Source organism: Eulemur rufifrons, chromosome 10 (assembly GCF_041146395.1).
Source record: "Eulemur rufifrons isolate Redbay chromosome 10, OSU_ERuf_1, whole genome shotgun sequence".
Taxonomy (NCBI): domain Eukaryota; kingdom Metazoa; phylum Chordata; class Mammalia; order Primates; family Lemuridae; genus Eulemur; species Eulemur rufifrons.
The window spans coordinates 30,923,070-30,949,205 of record NC_090992.1 but is presented as its reverse complement, the minus strand read 5'-3'; the positions used below and the strand labels follow the sequence as shown (position 1 = coordinate 30,949,205).

Genomic DNA, 26,136 nt, shown 5'->3' with positions numbered 1-26,136 from the left:
CCTGTGGCCATCACGGAGATGGTGGTGGGGCTGTCCAGACCCATCCAGGGGGCTCAGAAGATACTGGGACATGGGTTCAGCCTCGGGGAAAGGGCTGAGGCTGCACTCTCGGGTTCTATGGCAAATGAGGCCCCCTCAAGGGCTCAGGTGATCCGAGTCCTGGGTTGTGTCTCCCTAAAGAATGAGCCTTGCTGGGAGCCAGGCCCTGGGTTCTGGTGGCGGCCCTGCCACTTTCTTGCTGTGGATGTTGGACAGGTCTCCTCCCACCTCTGGGCCTCAGTTTCCCCATCCCTACAATGGTAATGTTGGGCCAGGATAAGGCGTCCCAAAGTGTGGTGTGCACACCTCTGGCAGCTCATGGGCGGGTGCCACATGGATAGCTTGGGTGTTAGTTTTACCTACATTAGGGAAAGATGTATAAATAGCATATCCAACCATGAGTAGGTATAAATAAAAGTTTAATCGCCCCAAAGGAATGAAAGCTGGGGACCAGTAGAAGACCCCTGGGTCCTGTCCATTTTGACGATGGGCTTCCACCCTTTTAAGTGCTTATTAGAATGTTGGTTCTGGCTGTCCAGGGCCCGAAGATGTGATCTGCTGTGTAGACCATCTTTTGGCCCCTGCAAACTAGCAGCCTTATAATTCTGTGATTACAGAGTGGGAAGCCCGTGTGCCACCTTGGGCTGTGTGTGTGGGGTGTGTGTGTGCATGTGTGCGTGTGTGCGCATGCACGCACTGTGTGTGCCATGGCGGGGGGGGGGCAGGATGGAATGGGCAGAGCTGGGGAAAAGATCAGTCCAGCCCAGGTGAGGGCAGGATGCCCAAGGTCAAGGGCAGGGAGTTTGGGAAAGAGATTTGTCTCCTGACTGACATTCTCAAGTGCTTTGTCCGGCCTCAGCCTTGCTCTGAATCACCGGAGTAGGGGTGTAGGTGAGAGGCCACCCTGGCCTTGGCCTTTCCTGCCATTCAGCTCTGGCCCGTGGCCACTTGGCTGCATTTTATCTGCCAGCCCGGGACTGGCCCGGGAGGGGTGCACTGAGAGGATGCAGAGGTTTTGGAGGATCCCCTTGGCTGAGCTCCCCACTAACTTCTCCAGGCTGGGCTGGTCAGTGCTGGCATCCTTGAGGACATACCCCTCACTCCCTCCCTTCCTGTGTGTTTGCTGTTGCTGTTACTGTTACCTGGGACGGTACGTGCTCGTATGTGGATATTCCTTGGCGATTTGTCTTATCACCAGCTCTTTAGGGAAGCCTGACCCTGCTCTGTTGCAAGAAGTGCAGCTTCCAGGATTGTTCTTTCTTGTCTCATCGTGCAGCTGGCAAAGGGTACTAAGCTTTGGCTCAAGGCTGTGGACAGTGTCCTTGGGTGGGGATGAACTCACGGCCCTTTCTTGGGGAGGCAGCAGATGCAGAGGAAGGAGCCCCAGGCTGGGTCCATCGAGCCCTGACACTAACCTGCTGTGTGACCCTAGGCGAGCTCCTTGCCCTCTCGGGCCCTCCTCTTCTCTACTCCCAGGAGCTCATCCTTAATGAGGCTGAAGTGATTCTCTAGCTCTGCCCTAAAGCGGAGCAACATCCTACTTCTAGGGGATTCTTGTTCTTATGGAAAGGTGCCTTTTTTATGGGGAAGAATGCTGTGAGTTTTGGGGTTGGGCTCCCTACAGCAGGGTCCACGTGGAGTCATCCATACTCTGTGGGCTACTCCTTGGGTCTAGGTTCCCGGGAGGCCTGGGCCAGCTGTTGCAAACCCTGGGGAAGCAGCTGGCCAGGGGCAGGGGCACAGTCCCTGCCTGCAGAACTTGTCGCAGTCTAACTGGGCTTCAGTGGCCTCATGGGTCCTGCTGAACCACTAGTAGCTACACCCAAGGCCAAGGCCAAGGGCAAACAGAGACCTGCTTCATGATGGCCTGGGCAGCTTTACGGGCATCACTATAGAGAGATCTGTCTGACCTGAGGGTGGGAGGTGGCACATGAACCTAAAGAGCAACTCCTTCCCAAGGAAATGTTCTCATTTAGAAAATGAAACTGTTCACATAACCAAGGTCTGCATCTGTCACCCTTGGTGGGCTTAGCAGTGGGATTGGGATGGAGGCGGAGGATTCTAGTTAAACTTGGCTTACCCACTGACAGTGATGCCCTGGGCTCTCTGCTTCCTTAGATTTCACCTTGATTTCTTCCTTCTGGGTTTGGTAGAGGCAGAGCGTGGAAGTGGTGACAAAGCAGTTTACCTACTGAGTCACATCCAGGTCTGTTGGTGACAATATTAACTGCAGGCAAGGGAAAACCGAAGTGTGCTGTCAGGTTAGGAAAAAGAAAAAGAAGTCAGGTGAACTGGTGCTCTGCTCCTGCACCAGCTGTGGGAACTTGCCAGATCATCGCATCCCTTCAGTTCTACGCACCTGGTCTGTAAAATGGGTTTTCACAGAGCTTCACAAGATGCCGGTACAGAAGCCCTGGCACCTGATAAATTGTAGTTCAAAGGTATCTATCAGGGCTGCGGATAATTCTGCTCACTTAAGGAGAGGGTTTCATTGTCTCCCCTTTACAGAGGGGAGAACAGGACACTGAGTGATGTGCCCCAAGATGAGGGAAGAACACCAACTCCTTCCCAGGCCTGGGTTCCAGTCCCACCCTGGCCCCGCTAGCTCTGCAACTTCAGGTTACTTAACCCCTCCCAGTCTCAGTGTCCTCATCTATAAAATGGGCAGGAATAGTACCTATCTCAGGGCAGCTATGAGATTACATAAGCCAACTCAAAGCTCCTGACACATAGTAGGTGCTCAGTGAACACTGCTCTAGTTGAATGGAAACCAAGAAGGCTTTGCCCCTCAAGCTGCCCCCCTCCAATGTCCCCTCTAGTCCCCAGTGGGGCCACGGCCTTTGTGAGTAGTCAGGCCAGGCGGCCGAAGGCCCTGGAGCCCCACGTGTGGCTCTGCCCCAGGGGCTGGTCTCAAATCTTGCCACAAACACTACCAAAGACACCTCCTGGAATGTTCTGCCTGAGTCTCCCTGGACGGTGGGTGGTCAATACCAGTGCTCTCTCTCAGCACTGACAGCAGGAAGAGCGCGATGGTTTCATACCTGAAGGGTATTTAGAGAAATGAGGACAGTCTGGAGACTGAGCCCAGAGAGGGGGAAGGGGCCTGAGGCAGGGCTGGAGGGGTGGAGGCCAGAGAGTGGGAAAACCTGCGGGGACAGGGAAGGGAAGCCCCCAGTACCTGCCCTGGCAGGGCTTCCCTTCAGCTCCACTGGAAGCAGGAACGGGTTAAAGGGGAACCGGAAAGGAGAGGAAAAAGCAAACAGTCGGGAGAAAGCCTGGAGCGGGCTTGCTGGGGCTGCTTGGTCTGGCCCAGCCACCTCCTGGGCCACTCCCAGTGGCTCTGTGGTGGGCTCCTCACCCCACCACATGCATGCGTGTGTGTGTGTGTGTGTGTGTGTGTGCACACAATGCACATGCAGACACAGAGACACAGACATACACAACTGCACACAGGCACACAGACACACAAACACATGCAGACAGATACACATATTACACACAGATACACACAGAGACATACATACACACAGACACATAACACACACAGCTGCACACAGGCACACAGACACACAAACACATGCAGACAGATACACATATTACACACAGATACACACAGAGACATACATACACACAGACACAAAACACACACAGCTGCACACAGGCACACAGGCACACAAACACATGCAGACAGATACACATATTACACACAGATACACACAGAGACATACATACACACAGACACACAACACACAGCTGCACACAGGCACACAGGCACACAAACACATGCAGACAGATACACATATTACACACAGATACACACAGAGACATATATACACACAGACACACAACACACACAGCTGCACACAGGCACACAGGCACACAAACACATGCAGACAGATACACATATTACACATGGACAGATATACACAGAGACATACATACACACAGATACACACAGATATACAAAGAAACACATAGAGATACACAGACACACACAAAAGATATATACACAGACACACACATGCATACACAGAGACATGGACATACACAGACACACACAGATACAGACACAAACACACAGGCATATAGACACACACACACACGCAGAGAGATATGCATATATACACATGGACAGATATACACAGAGACAAACATACACACAGATATACACATATATACCCAGAGACATACATATACATACACACGCATACACACAGTCACATAGACACACACAGAGGAACACAGTTAGACAGATATACACACAGACACATACAGACACACATATATACAGAGACATACACAGACACACACAGAAGATATATATACACACAGACACAGATATAGACATAGGTACATAACAGACACATAGATGCACACAGATACACACATGTACACAGACACCCACAGACCCATGCGGACATACACATGTGCACACAGATTCACACACAAATGCACACATACACGGACACAGACTACGTGCGCACGTGCACAGATGCGCAGCAGGGAAGCTCCAAGCTGGAGGCAGGCGCTGGGATGGAGGGTCTTTGAAGCTTCTTTGAGCTCAACCTCCTCCCTCCCCTCTGCCCCAGCAACCCGCACTAGCTGGACCGCCTCACTGTGACAATAACATCACCTGCCACGTTTTGAGCACTCGCTGCGGGCCAGGCTGTGCTCTAAGCTCTTCTGTTAACTTGTTTAATCCTCACAACCACCCTGTGAGGTGGGTACTGTGATTAGCCTTGGTTTGCAGAGGGGGAAACGGAGGCCCAGAGAGGAGCGGTAACTTGCCCAAGGTCACACAGCTTGTGCAGTGGCTAGTCCAAAGCAGGCCTCCAGGTGCGGAGCCCATGGGCTGGCCGCTGCTCCGCACCGCCTGCGAGGGCACCTCCACTACTGCCCTGCCAAGCGAAGCAGCAACGTGAGTTTGCCTTTTCTCAGGCCCAGGGAGGGGAGGTGGCCTGCCCACGGCCACAGGGAGGGGAGGAGCAGGGCTGGCATCTGAGTGTATGCTGGGCTGTGGCTGCAGGGAGGAGGAGAGGCAGGGCTGGGGCTGGCCGGGCTGCCAACTCTGCAGGGCTCAGCTGGGCACCCTCCAGCCTCCTCTTTCAGCATCTTCAATCCGCCCCCACTCCGAGCCCTCACCTCGGTCCCTCAGACCTTACCTGTCCAGCATCTCACCCCTCCACTGTTCCTCCACCAGCCATTGCCTCAACAAGTGTATCTTGAACTTTTAAAATAATAGCTCTGGGTAACTGTTGACAAAACATATTTCCCTCCTGTCATTTTATTTCATCCTGAGTGTGTGGTAGGAGGAAGGGTTATTATCTTCTTTTGCTAGGTTGCATTTGGCTCTGCCCCTTACCCAGAGTCCTTGCCAGCTGGGGGCCAAACAAACAAAACCCACCCATTCTTTTTTATTTCCCCCACAAATTTACTTTCAAACTTTATTGATTTTCTCCTTCTTTTGAATTTACCTCCTTTCTTGGTCCTAGTTTTGTCCTGTGCAGGCGCATGGCAGAATCTGTACCCCCTTCCGTAAAGAATGTGTTCTTTTAATGATAAGGAATATTTTTTGAATACTAACTAAGTACCAGGCTCTATTCTCTGCTTACATGAGCAGCCTCATCCAATCACTGTAACCCCGTTAGATAATTTCTTTTAATGTCTTGATGAATTGACTGTTCGAGGCTGAGTCAGGGTTTGAACTCAGGCAGTTCCAGGCCAGAGCCCATATCAGTACCATTTTTCTTACTTTGCCTTTTATTTTTCTTTTTTTCCCTTCTCAGATCTAGATATCCCTTCCTAGATCTAGATATCCCTTCCTGTCGGGATTAATACAATTTTTTTTTTTTTTTTTTTTTTATGAAACCCTGTGAGTTAAAAAATGGAGCAGGGGCCAGGCATGATGGCTCACTCTGGGAGTAATCCTAGCACTCTGGGAGGCCAAGGGGGGAGGATCGCTTGAGCTCAGGAGTTCGAGACCAGCCTGAGCAACAGCAAGACCTCGTCTCTAAAAAAAAAATAGAAAAATTAGCTGGGCATGGTGGCGCACCTGTAGTCCCAGCTACTACTCAGGAGGCTGAGGCAGGAGGATCACTTAAGCCCAGGAGTTTGAGGTTGCAGTGAGCTATAATGATGCCACTGCACTGTAGCCAGGGGGACAGAGCAAGACTCTGTCTAAAAAAAAAAAAAAAAAACAAGGAGCAGGAATGAGGGGTCTGCACTGTCCACATCCAAGTGCGGTTGCTGGACAGCTACATAGTGCTTGCAAAGAGCCAGTGGTTCCCAAACCCACCTGCACATGGGAATCGCCTGGGAAGCTTCAAAACATACTGATCCCCGGTCCTCTTTCCTCAGAGGTTGTGATTTAATTCATCTAGGGTGTGGCTGGGTCTCTGGAGCATGTAAACAATTCTCAGGTGATTCTAATGTGTGGTCAAGTTTGGGAACCATGGCGCTAACCCAAAGGGGCACAAGAGCACGTAGCCCTCCCACCAGCAGGTGTGGCTGGGGTTTACAGACGGAAAAATGGAGGCTCAGAAGTAAAGCAACTGGCTCGAGTTCAGCCAGCCAGGAAACGGGCGTGGTGGGAATTCAGTAGCCATGGTTTTAACCAGTGGTGTGCTGATAAACGTTTAACTGGCTCCTGGGGTTGGGCAGGGAGCCTTGATCTGTAGTGTTCTGCTTGTTTCCGTGGTGTAGCGACTCCCACCATGGCCCATTTCAAGCCCCCAGCTTGATGTCCCTGAGTGCAGAGTTGGGGAAGGGTGTGCACATTGGCTGAATCATTACGGCTGACATTAGCACATGGCTGGACCACTTGGCATGGTGAAGAGGGGGTCCTACTGGGTGGGAAGTAGATATGGTTAGGAATTTTCTGAATTTTTAGTCCCAGAACCCTTTCTCCGGTGAAATATTTGAGAATCTCAATGCATGCAACAGATAAAAAGTAGCATGACTGGGCATGGTGGCTCATGCTGGTAATCCCAGCACTTTGGGAACCTGAGGTGGGAGGACTGCTTGAAGCCAGGAGTTCAAGACCAGCCTGGGCAATATAGCAAGACCCTGTCTGTACAAAAAATAAGAAAAATTAGCCAGGTATGGTGGTGTGCACCTGTGGTCCCAGCTACTTGGGAGGCTGAGGCGAGAGGATCGCTTGAGCCCAGGAGTTTGAGGTTGCGGTGAGCTACGATGACATCACCGCACTCTAGTCCGGGCAACAGAGTGAGACCCTGTCTCAAAAAAAAAAAAAAAAAAAAAAAAAAAAAGCAGTACGTTATCAGCGTAAGTTTATTTTTTAAATATAACCCATGACATCACGCTCTTGTTCAAACTAGGCTAGCCCTCAGGGCAGGATGAGGGGGGGACTTGTGAATGTGGATCAGGGGTGACAGTGAGGAACAGCCTCACACCCAGGGGCTTTGTGCTGTGTGGCCTTGGGCAAGTCCCTCCCCGGCTGGGTCCCCATTTTCTTGATGTGGCCAAGAGGATTCCGGACTGCGTGCAGGGTGTGGCTTTCCAGGCTGGCCCTGGCCCTGCCACCCCACCCCCCGACCCTGGCCGGCCTCGGCCCTGTATTTATAGCTGTGATTTCAGTCTCCCCAGTTCCCCCTAAAGCCGGTTCCCTGGCCCGCGTATTTATAAACGCAGCAGGGCAGAAATAGAAGTGACGTGCAGGGGACTTGGCTGGTGCTGCGAACAGGCTGGATTCAGCGAGTCCGTTTGGAATGGGCCCGGGTCCCCCCGCGTTCTGGGTCCACAGGCAACCCAGAGCTGGAAGAGCACTCGGAGGCCCCAGCCCCAGCCCTATGATTGTGTGGTGGGGGTCGCCAAGCCCCAGGCGTGGGGGGTCGTGGCCAAGCCGTTGCGCTGTGTGAAACAGCCTCTCCTGGACCCTCAGGAAACCTCCAGGGATCATCCCAGACCCCACACACCTGCCAGGTCCCAGCTTGGTCATTTTCCTGCCCTGGGACCCTGGGCAGAGACTCACCCTCCCTGAGCCTTCCTTTGCTCACCTGTTCATTGGGACAGCAGCAGGTGCCGGCCTCGTAATGCTACCGTGAGGAGGAAACGAGATCATAATCAATCCCGTGTACAAGTGCAGGGCCCGGCACATGCTAAATGGTCAATGAATGGCAGCCAGCATTCCTCAGTCACCCCTCCGCATGATAATGATAATGGTAATGACCTATACTGGCTACTTTATTTAATCTTCACAACCACCATGTGACATCGTTATCATCATCCTCGGACTCGTTGTATACCACATGTTTTACGTCGAGGAGATGCTCTATTGATTTAATGAAGTTAGGAGAGAATGTTCTCAAAAAATAATGCTAATATGTGAAATCATGTTTTTTAATATACAGGGTAACAAAAAATAGTCCTCAATGGCAGACACAGCCATCGTGGAATAGGAAGGTTCTAAAATGAAGAACCACTGAGTAATCAGAATATTAGCATAAGAAATCTCTCTCAGGGGTTTGTGGGGCTTATGTTTCTGAGTTTGCCACCTCATGTTGATTTTATGTTTTCTATAATTGCATATGAAAAGTTAACATAATAGTGAACTTGAAATACACAAGCCGTATGTGGCATCTGTCAAGGTTTCTCATATTAATACCACTGTTTTCTCTATCTTAATGACACATGGCACTCCCTGGCCCCCTTGCTGGCCTATTTTTCCATTGTATTTAGCACCATCTGACATACTTTCTTATTTATTCATTATCTGTCCACCCCAGCTAACATGTGAGCTTCACATGGGCAGGGTTCCTTTCTCTTTTGTTCACTGTGTACCGCCAGCACTTAAAATAGTGACGGCGCATAGCGGGCGTCGGGTGAATCCGTGTCGAGTGAACAGATGAATAAATGAATGACTGGTCTCCATTCTGCCAAAAGGGCACCTGAAATTCAGTAAGATGAAGTGACTCATCCAAAGTTACCAGCTATCATGAGGCTGAACTGAGACCACCCAGCATGCCCAGCTGGGAGTTCTTCCCAGCCTCTCACCACTGCCTGGTATCAAGGGATGGCTTCCTGCGGCTCCCAGAGCCCCCCTCAGCTCCATCTCATGCCCACCCAACACCGGGCCCTTCGGCCCCAGGAGGTGCACGGGAGGGAGTGAGGGAGGAGAGAAGGAGGGAGGAAGGAGAAGAGGTCAGGCAGGCCGGGCAGCCAGGGTGGTGATGCTGAGACAGGGAGGAAAGAGGCCAGGACTGGTCAGTGTGTCCCACAGCACTAGAGGGAGGGGTGGGCAGTGTGGGGACCACAGTGCACATCCCCCTGGGACTGACTCCGCCCACTGGAAAACACTGGGACGGGGCAGGTCCAGAGAGGATTCAGGTGTGGCGTCAAACTCGGCTGCCACCACCCCCACCAGCCACTCTGCCCAGGGCCTTTTTCAGCTGGGGACACTGAGACCCTGTTGTAGAAGGAAGTGATTCTTCCAAGAATGCATAGCAAGGCAATGGAAGATGCCAGGCTTCCTCGTGCTCACCAGTTCTGGAGGTCGGAAGGGCTGGGATTCCTCCGCTTTGGAGCCATGGGGAAGGAACCCCTACCTTGGCTCCCCTCCCCTCCTTGGGAGAGAAACACTAAGGCAGGAACATGCTCTTAGGTCAGATTTTTGAGGACAACAGAAGTTCTCTTCCTAGTGGCAGGGAGGACTCAGCTCTGGGCAGGCCATAGGCTCCCCCCACCCCACTCTAGTGCTGACAGTGCTGCCACGTGGGGGTGGGGTGGGCAGGCGCACCCTGAGCCATCTGCACCCCTATCTATGTATAGTTAATCTCTCTGTCTATCTATATATAATAGTTGAATGTGAATGTTCATTTCACATTCAAATTGTTTCCACTTGATAAATATTGAGTGTCTACAATGTGCCAGGCCTCAGAGAGAATCTCCTCCCTCCCTCCCTCCCTCCCTCCCATCCTTCCATCTTCCCATCCTTTTCTTTCCTTCATTCATCCTTTCGTTCTTTTATTCAGCAACACTACCGAGCTAGTACAGCCTCATGGGTGAGTGATATTTGGAGCCAGACTATCAGGATGTGAACCCCGACTCAGCCACTTACTAGCTGTGTGAGCTTGGCAGGTCACATAAGCTCGATTTCCTTATCTGTAGAATGGGGATAATAATAGCACATTCCTTATAGGGTTGTGACGAGGATCAAATGAGTTGATGCATGCTACGTGTCTAAAATAGCACCTGTCATAATAAACACTTCATAAACATCAGCTATTATCATTGTTATTGTTTTATGTGCTTGGCGCTGTGCCAGGTACTGAGGCAATTGCTCCAAAATGCTTCCCCCACAGGGACTCCTGCACACCAGCCCTTGTTTAAGTCCCCTGCCTTCTGCTCTGGCCTTGCTGTCCCCAGCCCTGACCACAGAGCTGGGCCTTGTGGTGGTTTCCCCCAGTCCTGCAGGGCTGCCCCCTACATTGTCTCTCCAGCCAGCAGGAGAGAGTCCAGGCAAAAAGAAAAGCCCATCGCAATCTTTTCTCCCAGCCTTACCTCCCTTAGCCCTTCTATACATGCCCTAACCTCAGCCCATCCAAGCCTGGGGTGCTTCATATGCATCCTCAATGGTCCTGCCTTCTTGCCTTCATTGGGCCTTGATGGATCCTCACCCCAGGAAGCCCTCCTTCATGCCCCTCAGCCAAGAAACATGAGGTCTGCCTTCGAATCCACGTTTGCAACATCGCTTTATTCTGTGAGCAATGGGGAGCCATGGAATGCTCTTGAGCAGCTGAGTGACACATTCAGAGCAACACTTAAAGAAAATGGATCAGACTCTGTATAGGAGGATGGAGACAGGAAGAAACTGTAGGTGGGAAGGCCAGGTAGGAAGACTTCTTCCAGAAAGGTCTTTGGAGGAATGAGGGTCTAGCTTCCTGTACTGTCTCCCCTCTCAGCCTACTTTAGCCTTCCACTGTAGAATCAGATCCTCTGATCTCCCCAGCGTGACTCAATGAGTCAATGGGAGAGCCAAAACAAGGACCCCATGCCCTGCCCCCTGCAATGTACCTGCTTAAGCCCCGATGCTCAGAGCTGCCCCTCACTCCCTCTACATTCTGCTATAGCCACAAGGCAGGCTCTTCTGGCCAGTGAGGACACTACAGATAACAGGGGATCAGAGTGAGGTTGGACTGTGCCTTACACTCACTGCAGCCTGTGCGCACCAAGCACGGGGCCCTGAATGGCAGGCTCCCCAATATCGCAGAGCCCAGCAGGTGAGCAGCACACAGCAGCGCTCTCTCATTCCCTGCTGGGTGAAGGAATGAGCCTATATTTTCTCTATTAATCCCTACAAACAACCCTGGGAAGTAGCTCCTGTTTTAAGCCCTATTTTGCAGACAGTGCAAATGAAGCTCAGAAAGCAGAGACTTGCCCAGGGTCAGGCAGCCACTGGGTGGTGGAGTCAGAATTTGAACCCAGATCTGATTCCAAAGCCAGTGCCCTTCCCCATCCACATAGAAAGCAGTAGAAGGGACAGGAGGGTCCCAAGGCCACATTCCCTGGGTCCACCCATTGCAGAAGCCAACAACAGAAGGAGCCCTGGGAAGACTCAGCCAGCCCTTAGGGCTGCAGAGCGTCTGAGAGTCAGCTGGGCTGTAGCCCGGGGGCCCTGCTGGGACTCATGGGAGGTAAGGGGAGGGAGAAGGGGAGGCTGAGCCCTCAGGCGAGCAGGGCTAACCTGAGGAGCTGGAGCTGGAGTGTATGTGTACCTGGGTCCCAGTCCCAAGCCTGCCTCTGACTTGTTATACTACCCCGAGTCCTTCCCCTGAGAGGACCATGGGTTTGATGGGCTCTATCAGCTCTTCCTGCCAAGGCTTAGGTGTTTAGAGCTGGTGACCACATGAGGAGTATGGATTTGGGGGACTGGAATAGAGCTTTGCAAGATCCTCTCCCATACCTACGGAGGCTGGAGTGGGCCGTCTCCCGCCTACAGAGGAGATCTGCCCACATGTGGGCCGGCCGTCTGAGCTGTGGTTGAGCTGAGCAGTCTCAGGGTCTGTGGGGGTCCCTGGAACCCGAATCTGCAGCTGCTGAGAGCAGCGGGTAAGAGCACAGACCCCAGCAGTCTCACTTCACATCCTGCTTTGCCACTCACCACCTGTGTGACTCTGGATATGGTGGTTACCGCTCTGTGCCTCAGTTTCCCCATCTATAGACTGCACTCATACGACTGCCCCACGAGAGTGCCAGGGAAAGGGCTCAGCCCAGCACCTATCAGGTGCTCAGTAAGTGGCAGCTGCCAGTATTGTTGTGGGTCCCGAGACCCACAGCTCCTGGGCAGGGGTGGGTGCTCCGGGGCTCAGGCCTGCACAGGGCCTGCCCCAGCCCCCCACTGGGTTGGGAGTCCTCCTCCCTCCTTGGAACGGAGCCTCGAATCAGGGTGCTGCTGCCAACCCCTCCCTCCTGGCTTGGCAACGTGAAGACAACGCCGGCCAAAAATATTTGTGTGGGTGGCGGAAAGTTAACTTTTCCGCCTCTCTCTTCTTTCCTGGAAACCGTGGCCACCGTCAAATACAGCAAAACAGAAGCAGGGATAGAGTGGGGCGAGGCCCCTGCGGGGACTCAGAGGAGCCCTGCTCCCTCCCCACGCCCACTCGTCTGCCTCTGGCCATCTGGCTCTGCTGGGGTGGCGGGGGTCGGGGGGGCTGGCTTAGAATCTGGGTCCTGCAATGCCAGAGTTGGATGGACCCTTCAGCATCGTCTGGGTCAGCCCTGCCATTGTGCCTTTGGGGAACTGACTCCAGAGTGCTGAGAGCACCGGCCAAGGTCACACGGCCAGGCCAGTCGGGTCTCTTCAGAATTCCACTGGCTCTTCCCGAGGGTCTAAGAGTCTTTGAAACTCAAATGGCAGAAATGTGTTGGCAGCCGGTGAGTGAGACAGCACCTGGAAGGAGTGAGGGCCTGGAGCCGTCTCTTCCGTGTCTCTGTGGCCACCATCAAGGTCAAGGTGTTAGAGCCAGGTTAGTGTCCCAGCCCAGTCACTCATTAGCTGTGTGACTTAGGTGAGAAGTCACTTCACCTATCTGAGCCTCTGCTTCCTCCCCACTGCGATGGGACAGTAATAAGGTACTGCTGTCATGGGGTTATTTCGAGAACTTGCTGCAATAACCCGAGTGAGGAGCCCAGGATGAAATAAGTACTCAGTACTGTGAGCTCCTCTTCCTCCCCCCGGGGCAGAAGGTGGGCTTTTTTCCCTGATTTCCCTGCCAAGCTGGGGCTGATAGAACAGGTGCCAGGGTATCTTTCTGATCCTGACGCTTGTCACTTGTTTGCCTTTCCCCTGGTTGGCTCTGATTTGCCCCGGGGCCTGGTAATGCGCTTATCTCTCCGCCCGCCTACCGCACTCTCCTGACACAGCCCCAACCAGAAGCCTGGGCCTTGACCAGCCCGCTGGGCTAGAGGGTGCCTGACCCCTGCTTGGGGGCGGAGGCATGACCACAGTGGCTGAGGTCAGTCCAGTCCCTGGGGTCACTCGTGTCCAGAGACTTTCACAATTTTCAGGATTCTTACTGCCCATGGGAAGCCAGTGTGTGTGGGGTGGGGGTGGGGGGGTACTTCTCTCCCCATTTTGCAATAGGATGAACGAGATTAGGAGAGTTCACACTTGCCTGAGTTCGCACAGCTAAGCAGTGGTGAAATCCAGTCTTTAAGTAAGATCTGTTAATTCCAGGCTTTCCTCCCAAGTGTAATTGGCCATGAGCTCTGTCTTAAGCGCTACCCGCCCACCCTGGGGATCTCGTCCACCCCCACCCTATGCTTCCACAAATGATTCCTAAACCTTTGTCCCCAGCTGGCACCCTCCCCTGCTCTCCAGGCCCCCCGTGGAACTGCCCGCTGCTCATCTCCCCCAGAAATCCAAAACCTAACGCATCCTCCTGCTCCACGGAACACCTGCTCCTTCCCGTTTATCCCTGATCTCTATTAACAAAATCACTGTCACCAGAGCTAGGAGCCTGGGCTGCATCGGAGACTCCTCCCTCTCCCTCCACACCCACTCTCCATCTGCCTCCGAGCCCAGCCAATTCTCCCGCCCAAGTCTCTCTCCCATGCGCCCCTCCCCACCAGCCCCTGCAGGAAGCCTCCATCCCCTCTCTCCCTGATCATCGTCAATCTTAACATTTATAAATAATCCTCCTAATATTATTTTTGTTCTTGTTATCATTAACAGCTCTCCCACCAGATTTTAAGGCTTCATGAGCCAGAGTACCATATCATCTCTAGTCCCCACTATGTCCCCAGGACTTTTTATGGTATCTGAAATATAATAATAGGAGTTTAAGAAATGTTTGTGGAATGAAAGAAATAGCCAATATGTATTAAGTTAGGGCTTAGAAACTGTGCTAGGCCCTCTGCATGCATTTTCTCATGTAATCCTCCGTGCAACAGTAAGTGGGAGTTGTTACAATACCCATTTTACAGATGGGGAGGTGGAGGTTCAGAGAGGTCGTACGGCTTGCTGACCGCCACACAAGTGACAGGGCTGGGATTCTAACTCAAAGCCTGGGCACCATCTCTCTAGGTGCCCAGCCTCCTTCTTCCTTCTTCTGCCCCATTCCTGGGATTCCAGGACAGAATTCTTTTTAGGGGGTGCCCAGATAAGTATCTTTAAATAACTTGATGTTTATTTAATGTGCATTGGGGGGAAAACGACTTAGCACAATATACTTGTGGTTTTCCTGCAATTATTGCTTAAGGTAAGTCTAAAGCAATAGAAGTAAGTTATTTAAAGTTGACTAAAGGAAAAATATTAAGTAAATAAAGTTTCAGGTAGCATAAGAATATGGTGAAATTCTGGGATGTTGAGTGACTGAAGCTTGGGAAACGCTGTGGAAGTGTGGGACCTGTACCTCAAACCCCAGCCGGTTCTCAGAGTCACCTGAGAGTGGGCAGGTCTCAGAAATTCAGCCGGGAACACCCAGCGAGCTGTCTCATGTGCCGTTTCCTTTCTCCCTGTGCAGACAGATCGCCCTGAAGGGTCTCGCACACCGGGTTGGGTTAAGAAGGAGGGCTTGGAGGTCCACCACGCCACCCAGCCCCAGGAGGACTCATCTTCCCCCTCAGCCAGACCTCACCCCAACTCTGTGACTCAGCAGAGGAAGGCAAAGCTGCAAAGAGCCAGAGGAGACCCCCCCAAGAGGAGCAGAGACCAGTGTCACACAGGTGCCCCGGCCCAGGCCCTGCCCGGGCCCAGGAGCCAGCTTCTCCGCATCGTTGGGGAGAGGCAGCACCATGCTGGGCCCTCACCTGCCACCTCCACCCCTTGGGCCTAGCGAAGGGAGGCCCGCCCCCTGCGCCTTCCGGATCCCCGACGGGAGCTACAGGTGTCTGGCTCTGGAGGCCGAGGAGAGCAGCGGCGAGGAGGGCCAGCAGGGAGAGGCGGGGCTCATGGACCTGGAAGAGGATGAGGTGGTCAGCAGGAGTGGGGACAACTCTGCCTGCAGAGCCACCCAAGGGTCACCGCAGCTGCCCGGAGCCCTGGACCTCCAGCCACCCAGCTGCTCCAGGGAGGTGCAAGGGGGGCCGCAGCAAGACAGGGCTGGCCAGGACCAGGATGTGGCGAAGGCCCGGCAGGTGACACCGACCAGCCCCAGCCCTGGGCCTGGGCCCAGGGTAGCCCAGAAACCAGGTAAGCTTGTGTTTCTTTTTGCCCGGACTGCCAGAGTCACAGGGAACCCCATGGGTCCTTAACACAGGAGCTCCTGCCACATTTTCCCATGATACATAAAAGCCATCATGGTCCCACGGGCATGCCCAGATCAACAGCTGCAGAGAGACTGGAGCGGCTGTGAGCGCAGCGCGGCTGCAGCTGTACCGTGTCTAACCCCACGCCTTCCTCTGCTAAACAGGGCACGTGAGAAGGCGGTGAGACAGAGCCACCTTAGCTTGCTTGGTTTAAAAAAAAAAGGGTCCATCTCTCATGTGCCCTGTAATCATTAGTGGAAGCAAATGCCCGTGGAGTCTTGGGCGACCGACGGGCAGGACATCCTTAGTAAATGTACTGAGTGACGCCTACTCGGGGGTGCCGGGGACGCAGCACTGAGGGGACAAAACAGACATGGTCACTGACTCGTGGCGCTTATGAGGGAGAGACGAAGCCTTTGATCTAATGTGACCGCTCAATTTTACAGAGTGAGGAAGAGACTGCTCAAGGTCACTGGGCACATTAGTGGCTGAGCTGGGCCCACATTCCTCACCTAGGCCTCGGTTCCCCATCTGTTAGAGATGACAAAGGCAGGACCCATGCCACCTGGGCTGCAGTGAGATCCAATGACAGCGCGTGGGGAGAGCTGGGAAGGGAGAATGATGATCATTTTCCCGCAGGCGGCTGGAGTCCGCGGAGCGGGGCGGGACAGGGAAGGCCACGCTGAATCACCTCCGCCGCCAGGCCCATGGAAACGCTGAAGTGGGTCCAGATGGGGAGGACGTGAGCCGGGCCACGCTTGGCTCAGGCAGGAGCCGCTGCCAGCAGAGCCCGGGGGTGCGGGGCGTGCGGGGGACACAGTCCTGGGAGTGCTTGTGCGTCAGGAAACTGAAGGAACACTTCATTTCTCTGCAGGCGTCGCTGACGCCCAGCTGGCATCTCACCAACCTTCCTGCCCACTCCTCTCTCTGAAATAAGCCTCTTCAGGCTCTGATCACCCCCATGGCCACCATTCCCGCCCCCAGGCTTGGGTCACACAGGGAGCTGGGCGGGAGCAAGGAGGGACCTTCAGTGCCCCTGGGGCAGGAAGAAGGAGGACTCAGAGAGGCTCAGCAGTCTTGAACTTGGCAGTGGGCCCTCACACCAGAGTCAGCCCAAATCTGGGTCTCTTAGAGCCTGAAGCCCCCAGGCCCTTCCCCTCTCACAGACTGAGGCTGGGAGTCAGGAGACACGGACGCTGGTTCTAGACCCCAATGCTGACCAGCCAACCCCTAGCACCTTCCTTTCCTTTGACGAGCTTCAGTTTCCTCATCTATGAAAAGAAAATTAAAACATGAGTCCTGTCTACCTCAGAGAGCTGTTGTGAAGTTGCAGCGATCTTAGACGTGGCAGTGTTTTGGAAATTTTAGAGGAATATAGATAAATATGTGAGGGATGCTGATAATTAACTTAAATTATCATCAGTTCACCAGTATGACTGATGCTGTTTGTTAAGCACTTACGTGCTAAGACCACGGTGCTAAGAGCTTTACATTTATTTATGTATTTATTTATTGAATTGGGGGATTGTGAAGAGGGGTGTTCAGTTGCTTTGTTGGTTTTTGTTGAGACAGAGTCTCCCTCCATCATCCTGGGTAGAGTGCAGTGGTGTCATTGTAGCTCACTGCAACCTCCAGCTCCTGGTAGCTGGGACTACAGGCTTGCACCACAACACCTGGGTGAGCTTTCTTTTTTTAATTTCTTTTTGGCAGAGACAGGATCTCTCTCTTACTTAGGCTGGTCTCGAACTCCTGAGCTCAAACAATCCTCCCGGCTTGGCCTCCCAGAGTGCTAGGATTACAGGCATGAGCTACTGCTCCCAGCCTACACTTTTCATTTAATTTAATCTCATAGCAATCGCCATGAGGGAATACTGCTATTATCTCCATTACACAGATGGGAAGATTGAGGCTCAGAAAATATAAGTGACTTGTCCAAGATGCATGGCTGGCAAGCTACTAAGTCATGATACAGTCACAGTTTTTGAACATGGGGCTTGTGCTCTTAGCCACCACTCTCTTCTGGAGTTGTAAGGGTAAAGTGTTGTCTGGGGACACCCTGGAGTGAAAGAGAACATGAATGGAGAGGAGAGAAGGGACTACCTTAATGAACCCTGTTGGCAGGTCATTTGATAGAATCTTACTCTTGTTATTGTACTATAACCTTCAAGGCAGGTATTATTCCCCCATTTTACAGACGAGGCAACTGAGGCTCAGAGATTTAAGTCTTCTGCTCAAGGTCACACAGGCAGTGCCAGAGCCGAGACTACGATCGTGTTCTTCTTGCGTTGAACTGTCTGGTTCATTCCTCTCTTTAACATCCAGCCAGTTGGCCATCCAGTTCCTATCTGAATGTTTCTAGGGACAGAGGGCACGGGAGTGACCTCAGAAGGATGGAATGGACAGGGAAGACTTCTTGGAGATGGAGGCAGGAGGGAAGCTGGGTCTTGCAGAAGAGTCAAAATCTGGGTGGTCTTGGGTCAGAGCCGACACTGGCCTTTCTGCTCCCTTGGGAAAGGGAGTGGCCAGAGTCCTTTCTCTTTGCCCGGAGATCCGGAGGGAAGAAGCCTGTGGGCTGCCAGGTTATTAGTGGATTAGAACTTCCTCTTAAAGCTTCCTCCCATTACGCCGGAGGATTATAAGCATCTTCAGACAATTACACCCATCCTTCCGCAATTACGCCTGCCTCTGTAGAGGGCTCCCTGGCAGTTTGAAGTATGGGCCATGGCATTTTCTGCCTTGGGCACCAAAGAGATCTTTATTTGGGGTCAGTGGGTACCAGTGCCATTTCTCTAAGGCCTGAGTACTGGCTGAGCAGGGTAGAACAGGGTCCTTGGCAGGCTGGAGGGGCAGGGGGTACGGAAAGATGAGGTGGGCAGCAGCTCAGCTCCAGTTTCCTGCCACCACCTGCTGCCAACTTGGGGGAATATATGTGGGAAGGAAAGTGTCATGTAGCTCATCAGGCCTCAGCCGGCACTAGCTGACCTACAGCTTGCCAAGAGAGCCCCACACTGTGGCCATCTCCACAAAGCTGGTCATGATTGGCAGGGCTCACTGAGATTATTGTGCAGATGGAGACTCTGAAGCCCAGAGATGGCAAGCAACCTCTCCAAAGTCACACAGTAAGTTGATGGCAAACCTGGGGCTAGAATCCAGGGCTTCTGTATCCCAGTTCACCTGCCAGGGATTACTTCATTTCATCCTCTAAAAACCCTGTGACGTCCACACTTCCCTTATCTCTGTTTTACAGACGAGGAAACTAAGGCATAAGGAGTTTAAGTGGATTGTCAAAGTCTCACTGCCTGCCGGTGGAGATTTGAACCCCGGGAGGTCTGGGCCCATGCTTTTAATCACCCTCTCTGCTGCCTTGTCTCCATGGCGACAGGCAGCAGGCTGTGTTCTTCCACCCACCTGGGGCTGGAAAAAGGTTGTTCAGGCTCTGGCAGTTAGTGGGAGGTTCTGCCAAGCCACATTCCCTCCCCCTCAGATGTGCTGGGGACACCTGGGGCCCACCGCTGATCCAGCCCCTCCTTTGCCGGTGACCATTTGTTATTGGGGGTCAGGGGCGTCTAGAGCATTAAGAGGCCTTTCCAACTCTAGTGGATACGGTTCTGAGCCTCCGGCTGGGGATGGAGTGTGGGTCTGTGTTGTCAGATGAGCCCTGTCCCTGGTCATGCATGTCTTGTTGAGGCAGAGGAACTGTGCCCATGTTAGGAGCTGCCAGTGGTCACTGGGCCAAGGACAAGGCCCCTGCTCCTCAGGCTGTGGGAGAGAGGGCAGACAGAGCAGGAGGCTGGGCAGGAGGCTGCCCACTGCCCCTCCCACTCCCCCACTCCACAGTCACTGTGACAGGAGGATGATGGCAAGGGATATTGCTCACAGGTTCACATATACCTCGCTGTGAACTCACATGTACACGCTTTCGCCCACATGCCTAAACACACATGTAGACACACTGTGTAGACGCCACCTTCTCATGCAAACATTCACATGTATGCACTCACACATCTGCATACTCGTGGATGCCCTCAGACACTCAGACATCCACGCATGGGGTACGCACCGTCACACACCCTCCCGAAGGCCCCCTCACCCTTGCATGCCTGTCACACGTGGGCACGTGTCTCAGATTTGCTTACAGAGCTACAGTTCCAAAAACATACAAGCAGACATGTGCATCCTTTCTCATATAAGCACACACATTCCCTCCCATAGATACAGGCTAAAAGCATGTTCTTTTCTCCATTTTCTTTTGCTACACACCTACACTTTGAAATCTCTCTTGCATTCACACATTCTCCCCTACAGGCACAGCCACTCTTGCACGCCCACTGTCGCACACCTACGTATAGGCTGAACCACTTTCTCTCCCTTCTTTTCCCATCTCTTTCTCTCTCATGCCACCCACACAGTAATCCTAGCCTCTCTCTCTCTCTTTCCCTCTCACCCACACAGTTTCCTGGTTTCCCACAGGCTGGGCTGCAGCCATTTCCCCAGCACATGCGCTCTCCGCTCTCCGGGTAGGCAATACCCTGCCTGGTGCCAACCGCCAGGACCCCCTCTCGAGCCCCTCTCCCAGCACAATAGGACAAGCGCAGCCACAGGGTCAGAGAGACTCTCTGAAGCTCATGAGGCCAGGCGGAGGGATGGGAGCTGGCAGGGGTTTTTTTCCCCTCTGTCACTTGACTTCCTGCACTCAGAGTCTGCCCACTGGGGACAGGGGGCACCCCAAACCCAGGCCACCTGCAGGTCTGTGTTTCACAAAACCTTGAGTGGGGCGGGCTTACACCAGCACATTTCTAACTTCCTGTCGCAGAGCTCTAAACCCAGAACTCTTAATATAGAAGACAGATGAAAGTGGAACCACCCTGATTGGAGGGGTGGGGAACCACGGGAAACTTGGGTGAAAACCCAGCATGTTTCCAAGGGTGGTTCTGCTTCAAAATGATCAGGGCTGTGGAGAGTACTTGGCATCAGTCCTGATGCCTGGCATCCTGTCCTGAGCCCACCAACTGCCCCCTGGGAGGGGGCGCTGGACTGCGGGGATCTGGCCTGTTAACAGCATCCCCGGGAGACTCCCACGCACCCCGACCACGGCCACTGGGCTCTGCCCACTAGATCCGCACGGCATTTGTTCAGCGAAAAGCACGCCACCCTTTGCTGCTGGCCCACTAGTTAAGTCCGGGGATGGCAGCAGGCTGGTGGGGAGGTGCCAACTCTCTGCGGTCACCATTTGCCCGAGTCCTACCAAGAGAGACAGTTATTCTAGTCACTGGGGCTGAGAAATGGGGTGAAGGCGGGCCTGAGGGAGTACCGCATCCTGGTCTGGAAAGAAAGGGGACACAGGGGGTGGGGTGGGAGGTGGTGTCAGCTATGGGGACAGAAGCACAAAGGCAGATTTAAAAGGGGGTAGTGGGAAGAATAGAGAAAAGAGAGGGAGACACAAAGAAACTGGGTGAGAGAGAAAACAGAAAGATTTAGGGACAGACCGACGGACCATACAGAAAATGATAAGGAAACGGAGAGACCGACAACCAGGCAGCAGAAAGTCAGGCCCGGCGAGAGGAAAGACGGAGAGAGGAGGACCCGCCTAGAGTCGGGAGGCCGAGCCGGTGAGGAGGGAGTCGCACCCCCAGGGCGGGGCGGGCGGGGCGGCGCTAGGGCCCCGGGGAGCAGGCGACAGGAGCGCGGCTGGCCCGCCCGCCAGCCCCGCGCTCCAGGCTCCGGGTCCCGGGTCCTGGAGTGGCCGGCCAGGCGGTGGCGGCGGCGGCGGCGGTGGCGGTGGCGGTGGCGGTGGCGGCGAGGAGGGGGCGTCGGGCGCGGAGCCGATGCCTGGCGCGGGGCGCGGGTGACGGGGATCTCGGGGCGGGGCGCCCTGACGGACGCGGCCAGGTGTGCCGAGGCGGCGGCGCCCGGGAGCTGGGGGACCGCGCGCAGCGGCCGGAGGTGAGTGAGGGGCGCTGGCCTGGCAGGGGTGCGGGCGCCGCGCGAGCCTCGCCCCTTCCCACCTGCGCCGTTCGCGGCGCCGCCCAGGAGGAGGTGGCACATCTGGGCTCCTGTCCCAGCTTGCTGGGTGACCTTGGCCAAGTCGCGCCTACACTCTGGGCCTCAGTTTCCCCACCTGTAGGGGAGAGGGAGGGATCTCGAGGCTGTCGAGCAGCTCAGGAGCGGGGGGGAAGCCCGGACACCGGGAATCTACTCTTCGGGCTGCTCGGGGGCTCCGGCGCTTGCGCCCCTTCCCGCAGCGGACCAGGGGACAAGGCAGCCCCGGGCTCACTAGTGGCAACAGTCCTGGGTCTGTGCCCCCCAGCCCGCTCTGGGAAAAGTCGGAACGGCTTGACCCAGGAAAACGGCAGGTTGGGCTCTGCCAGGGGCAGACCAACATGGGCGGCTGTGGGGGCAGCGGGAACGCAGTGTGCTGGGCCGTGCCCCCCTTCCCGCGGGTGGGGCCACGGGGCGCGGGGGGCTGGCTGTGCAGGCGGGACACCAGGATACCAAACTGCCACATCGCGGGACCACCTGGCCCAAGCCCCACCTGGGGCAAATTAAGGCCTTTCCTGAGCACCTTGGGGAGAGGGGCAATGTCCTGAGGGCCTCACATCACGGCCTCACATCACGACGCCCCTGCTGTTGTCCCGCCTGCTGAGGTGAGAAGCGAGGCCCTAGAGGTGGAGTGAGTGGAGGGTGGGGCTCCTTGCTAAGCACTACACTGGGCAATGGGGGGGGGGGGCTCCATCCAGGGCCCTGGCACCACCTCTTTGAAGACTCTGGGGAAAAGGTGTCCTTTCCTCCCCTGGCATCACCCCAAGTTATGAGCTTATTCGGGATGGGGACAGGGACCCTCCTGGCTTCCATGCCCAGGTTGTGTAGAAGGGACAAGAGCTGAGTAGGAAGCAGCATGCACCTCATTGCTCACTCCCCACCCTGTCATGAGTGGCAGGTGGCACTGTAATGAACCGACTTGCTGTGGATCTTGGAGCAAGCCCCTTGCTCTCTCTGGTCCCGGGGAGAGGGTTGGCAAGGTGGCCCCTGAGGAGGCAACTGCACTGGGGACAGCAGGGCTGGTGGTGGCTGTAGGCCTAGCCAGAGGGTGCCCTGCCCCCTGTCGTGTTGGAAAGTGTGTGGGGGGTGAGATTGGATGAGGATCAGGAGGACCAGGGTGCGCTGGGGCAAGGGATTGGAAGTCTTACCAGTGCCAGCCTGCCCTGTCACCAACCCCAGACCTGGCCCTGTCCCATGCTGAGGGTCACAGCCACCAACGTAAACTGATGATGTGGTCCCCCCACTACTTACCATATTACCTCTGACAGTCAGATGAGACCCCTCAGGGGAGTTGAAAATGTCCCTGCCTCTGTCTCCATATGAGATCTTGGGTTGGTTCTGGTCCTCAGTTTCTCCATCAGTACCGGGGGGACGGACTAGCATCACTCTAGCTTGACATTCGGAGAACTTCCCCCAGGCAAATTGTTTGCTGCTGCTGTGCTTGGATTGCAGCCCCCACTTTTCAGGCCTGCCCCCACTTTGCAAGTCATGGGACCGCTCCCTCCCACCCCCCAACTAGCACCTAAACTAAGCTGTGGTTGGACTCAGCATTTACATGGTTAAAACAAGGCCTTTAACTCCTTCCCTCCTTGGTCAGCTGTGGCCCTTATCCACTCCCCTTCCCCTCCAGGGTGGAAAAAAAAACCCCAAACCTGTGGCATCCAGGTGCCTGGTTCCTGGCTGCTCCTGGGCCTCTTCGGTCGGCATTTTACCCAATCTCCAATGTTAGAGTAGGGGAGACTGAGGCCAAGGAGGGGGAGAGATCTATCTGCACAGGGTGATTCTGTGGGCAGCAAGACCCCTCTCCTTGGGAAGGAGCAGCTCCTTGGTAAGGGGGAGGGGGCTGGTGACCGTGGAGCATCTGGAGAGAGGGGAGGAGCACAGGAGACTCCTTCCGTCTCCTCTCTGCCTCTAGTCATGCCCCACGTCTGGGATGACGTGTCTCCCTGAGCCCACTTCACGGCTCTGGGAGGCGGCTGGGCAGGGGTCAGCACACCGCCTCCACCTGCCAGGGCCGCCCTCCCACAAGGCTGAACACACCTCCAGGCCTTGGGCCTGGCCCGGGAGGCACCTTTTCCTTCAGGGCAGCTCCCAGGCTTCCAGACATGAGCTCATCAGAACCGCTGGTGCCAGGAAGGGAGGGACTGAGGGGAAGCAGGCAGGGCTGCCCAGATAGGGGCACGGGGCGAGGGCCTGCAGGCTCTGGCTCCCCCTGTAGTGAGGAGGCAGGGGCGAGATAGACCAGCTGAGGGTCAACTGAGAGGGGTTGCGACAGGCCAGTGCCCTGGGCTGCAGTGTTGGGCCAACCTCTGCCACCTACTCACTTGCTGTGTGACGTTGGGTAAGTCCCTTGCCCTCTGTGAACCTTAGTGTCCCTGGCTAGCAGTGAGGGGGGGAGGTGGGAGCTTAGGCACTGGGGTTATAGTAGTGAACAAGACAGACCCCTCCCTGCCTTTAAGGAGCTTGCATTGTAACTGGGGAGATAGGCAAGAAAAGGGGGAGCAAATAAATCATCGAAATAGTTTCAGAAGGGCAAAGAGCCATGAAAAACATAAGCCATGCTGTTAGGATGGAGAGCAGTTAGGGAAGGCCTCTCTCAGGAGGTGGTTTTGGAGCGGAGACCTGAATGGTATTTAAAGGAGTGCTCAAGGCTTCCTGGAGGAGGCGTATCTGGAACTGGGGCCTAGAAGAACGGGAGGGATTTGGTTGAGGGGGAGGATGTTCTAAACTAGGGGCTAGGCTGGGGTGGGGTGGGCACTGGTTGTAGGTTGCATCCTGTGGGGCATCAAACTGCAGACCCCCAATTGCTCCGCCGGAGAGAGAGGGGTGGCCGGGCCTGCCTGTGGAGAGGCTCTGCTGAGTTAGGCTGGTGTGTGTGTGAGCCCAGAGTCCTTTGTGCACTGTCCCTGGACGTTGGGGCTCAATTGCCACCCAGCGTGGCCAGAGGAGGAGTCAACATGGAAACAGCCTCCAGGCCCTGTAATTCCAGAGGCTTACAAATGCCCTCTCTCCAGAATGAAATCTTTACCAACTGGCTGCTGCCTGAAATTCCACCATCCTAGCTTCAGCTTTTCCACTTGGTGGAAGGGTAGCATAGTCCTGTGAACACCCTGCCCTACCCGACCCTGCCTGGCCTCCCAGGGCTGCTGAGGGTGGAGCAAAATTCCGTCTACTCCTGACTTTCTGCGGGAATGCCTCCCGCCTGGCTAATCCACAGATTCTGAGCTTGGACCCCTGCGTCCCTCCTGGCTAGCTAGCTGGGAGATCCCAAGTATGTTATGTAACCTCTCTGGGCTTTTGTTTCCTCATCTGTAAAGTAGAAGCAATAACAGACCCTATCTTGTACTGCTGTTCCAAAAATTAAGTGAGATGATAAATGCTTAAAAAATGAGCTACTACTTATTAATACTATCATTGTGTTTTGATCTCTGTTAAAATAGCAAGCCCTTGAGGAGATGGGCTCTCATTCAGGACTCGCTCATATATCAGTATAAATTACTTTTGACGTGTGGCCAGGAACAGGTTTTGCTGGTGGGAGAATGGGCACAAGCACAGTGGGAACGGGCCTAGACTGAGCCTCAGGAGCGGACACTTGAACCTCCAGTCTTAGCTGACCGGCTGGTGGTCTGGGCAAATTGTTTGGTTCTCTAGGCCTCAGGCTTCAGTTCTGACTGCTCTGAAATGGGCTACCTGGGGTCAGTAGACACCAAAAACATGGGGCCAGCAGGAGGGCTGACACCGTGGTGTCAAAGGTCAAGGAAGGGGCTGGCTGGATGAGCCCCTCGGACAGGAAAGTGGGCTGACCTGAGACACTCGCATCTGACCCTCCAGGGTAAGATCTCTTGGAGCCTAAGAGCAGTCAACAGATAAAAGCCACGGTTCTTGAAAAATAGTTGTTTACTGTTACTTGCTATGTGCCACGAATGTTCCAAGTTCTTTACATGTCAACAACTCCATGAGGTAAGTACTGTTATTATCACTACTTTATAGATGGGAAACTGAGGCACGGAGAGGTTGGTTAAGGGAGCTCCTAAAGTCACACAGCCGGTAAGTAGCCAGGTTCAAACCCAGGCAGTCTGGCCCCCCAAACTACATGCTTAACTGCTGTACAACACTGTCTCTCCCACATTAGATGGAGTGCCAGAGGCTCAGAGAGGCTAAGCCACTTGTCCAGGAACACACAGTATTTCTCTTTGATCCCCATCATCGCTGCTGTGATGGTCCTGGAAGGAGAAGCCTCACGGGGTCTAAGGTTTAGGGCTCTGAGGTTGGTCCTTGAACCAGCTCAGCCTCTTTCCTTCCCCTCCCCCGTGCCCCTGAGAGTAGGTCAGAGAGGATCAAGTGTGCCCTGCG

The 26,136-nt window shown here is 54.3% G+C and overlaps 1 protein-coding gene across 3 annotated transcripts in view; it reads left to right on the top strand.

The window, feature by feature from the left end:
* The window catches only part of SYNPO (synaptopodin), a 64,312-nt gene that overhangs the window by 14,191 nt on the left and 23,985 nt on the right, over positions 1-26,136 (top strand). For 2 of the 3 annotated variants that reach the window (XM_069483917.1, XM_069483918.1), the window contains exon 2: positions 15,021-15,688. In XM_069483917.1, coding sequence (XP_069340018.1) covers positions 15,292-15,688 — 397 coding nt within the window. In that variant the 5' untranslated portion in view covers positions 15,021-15,291. Of the gene's footprint in view, positions 1-15,020; positions 15,689-21,634; positions 21,688-26,136 lie in introns of those variants that run through there. The other variant, XM_069483920.1, reaches the window with a different exon arrangement.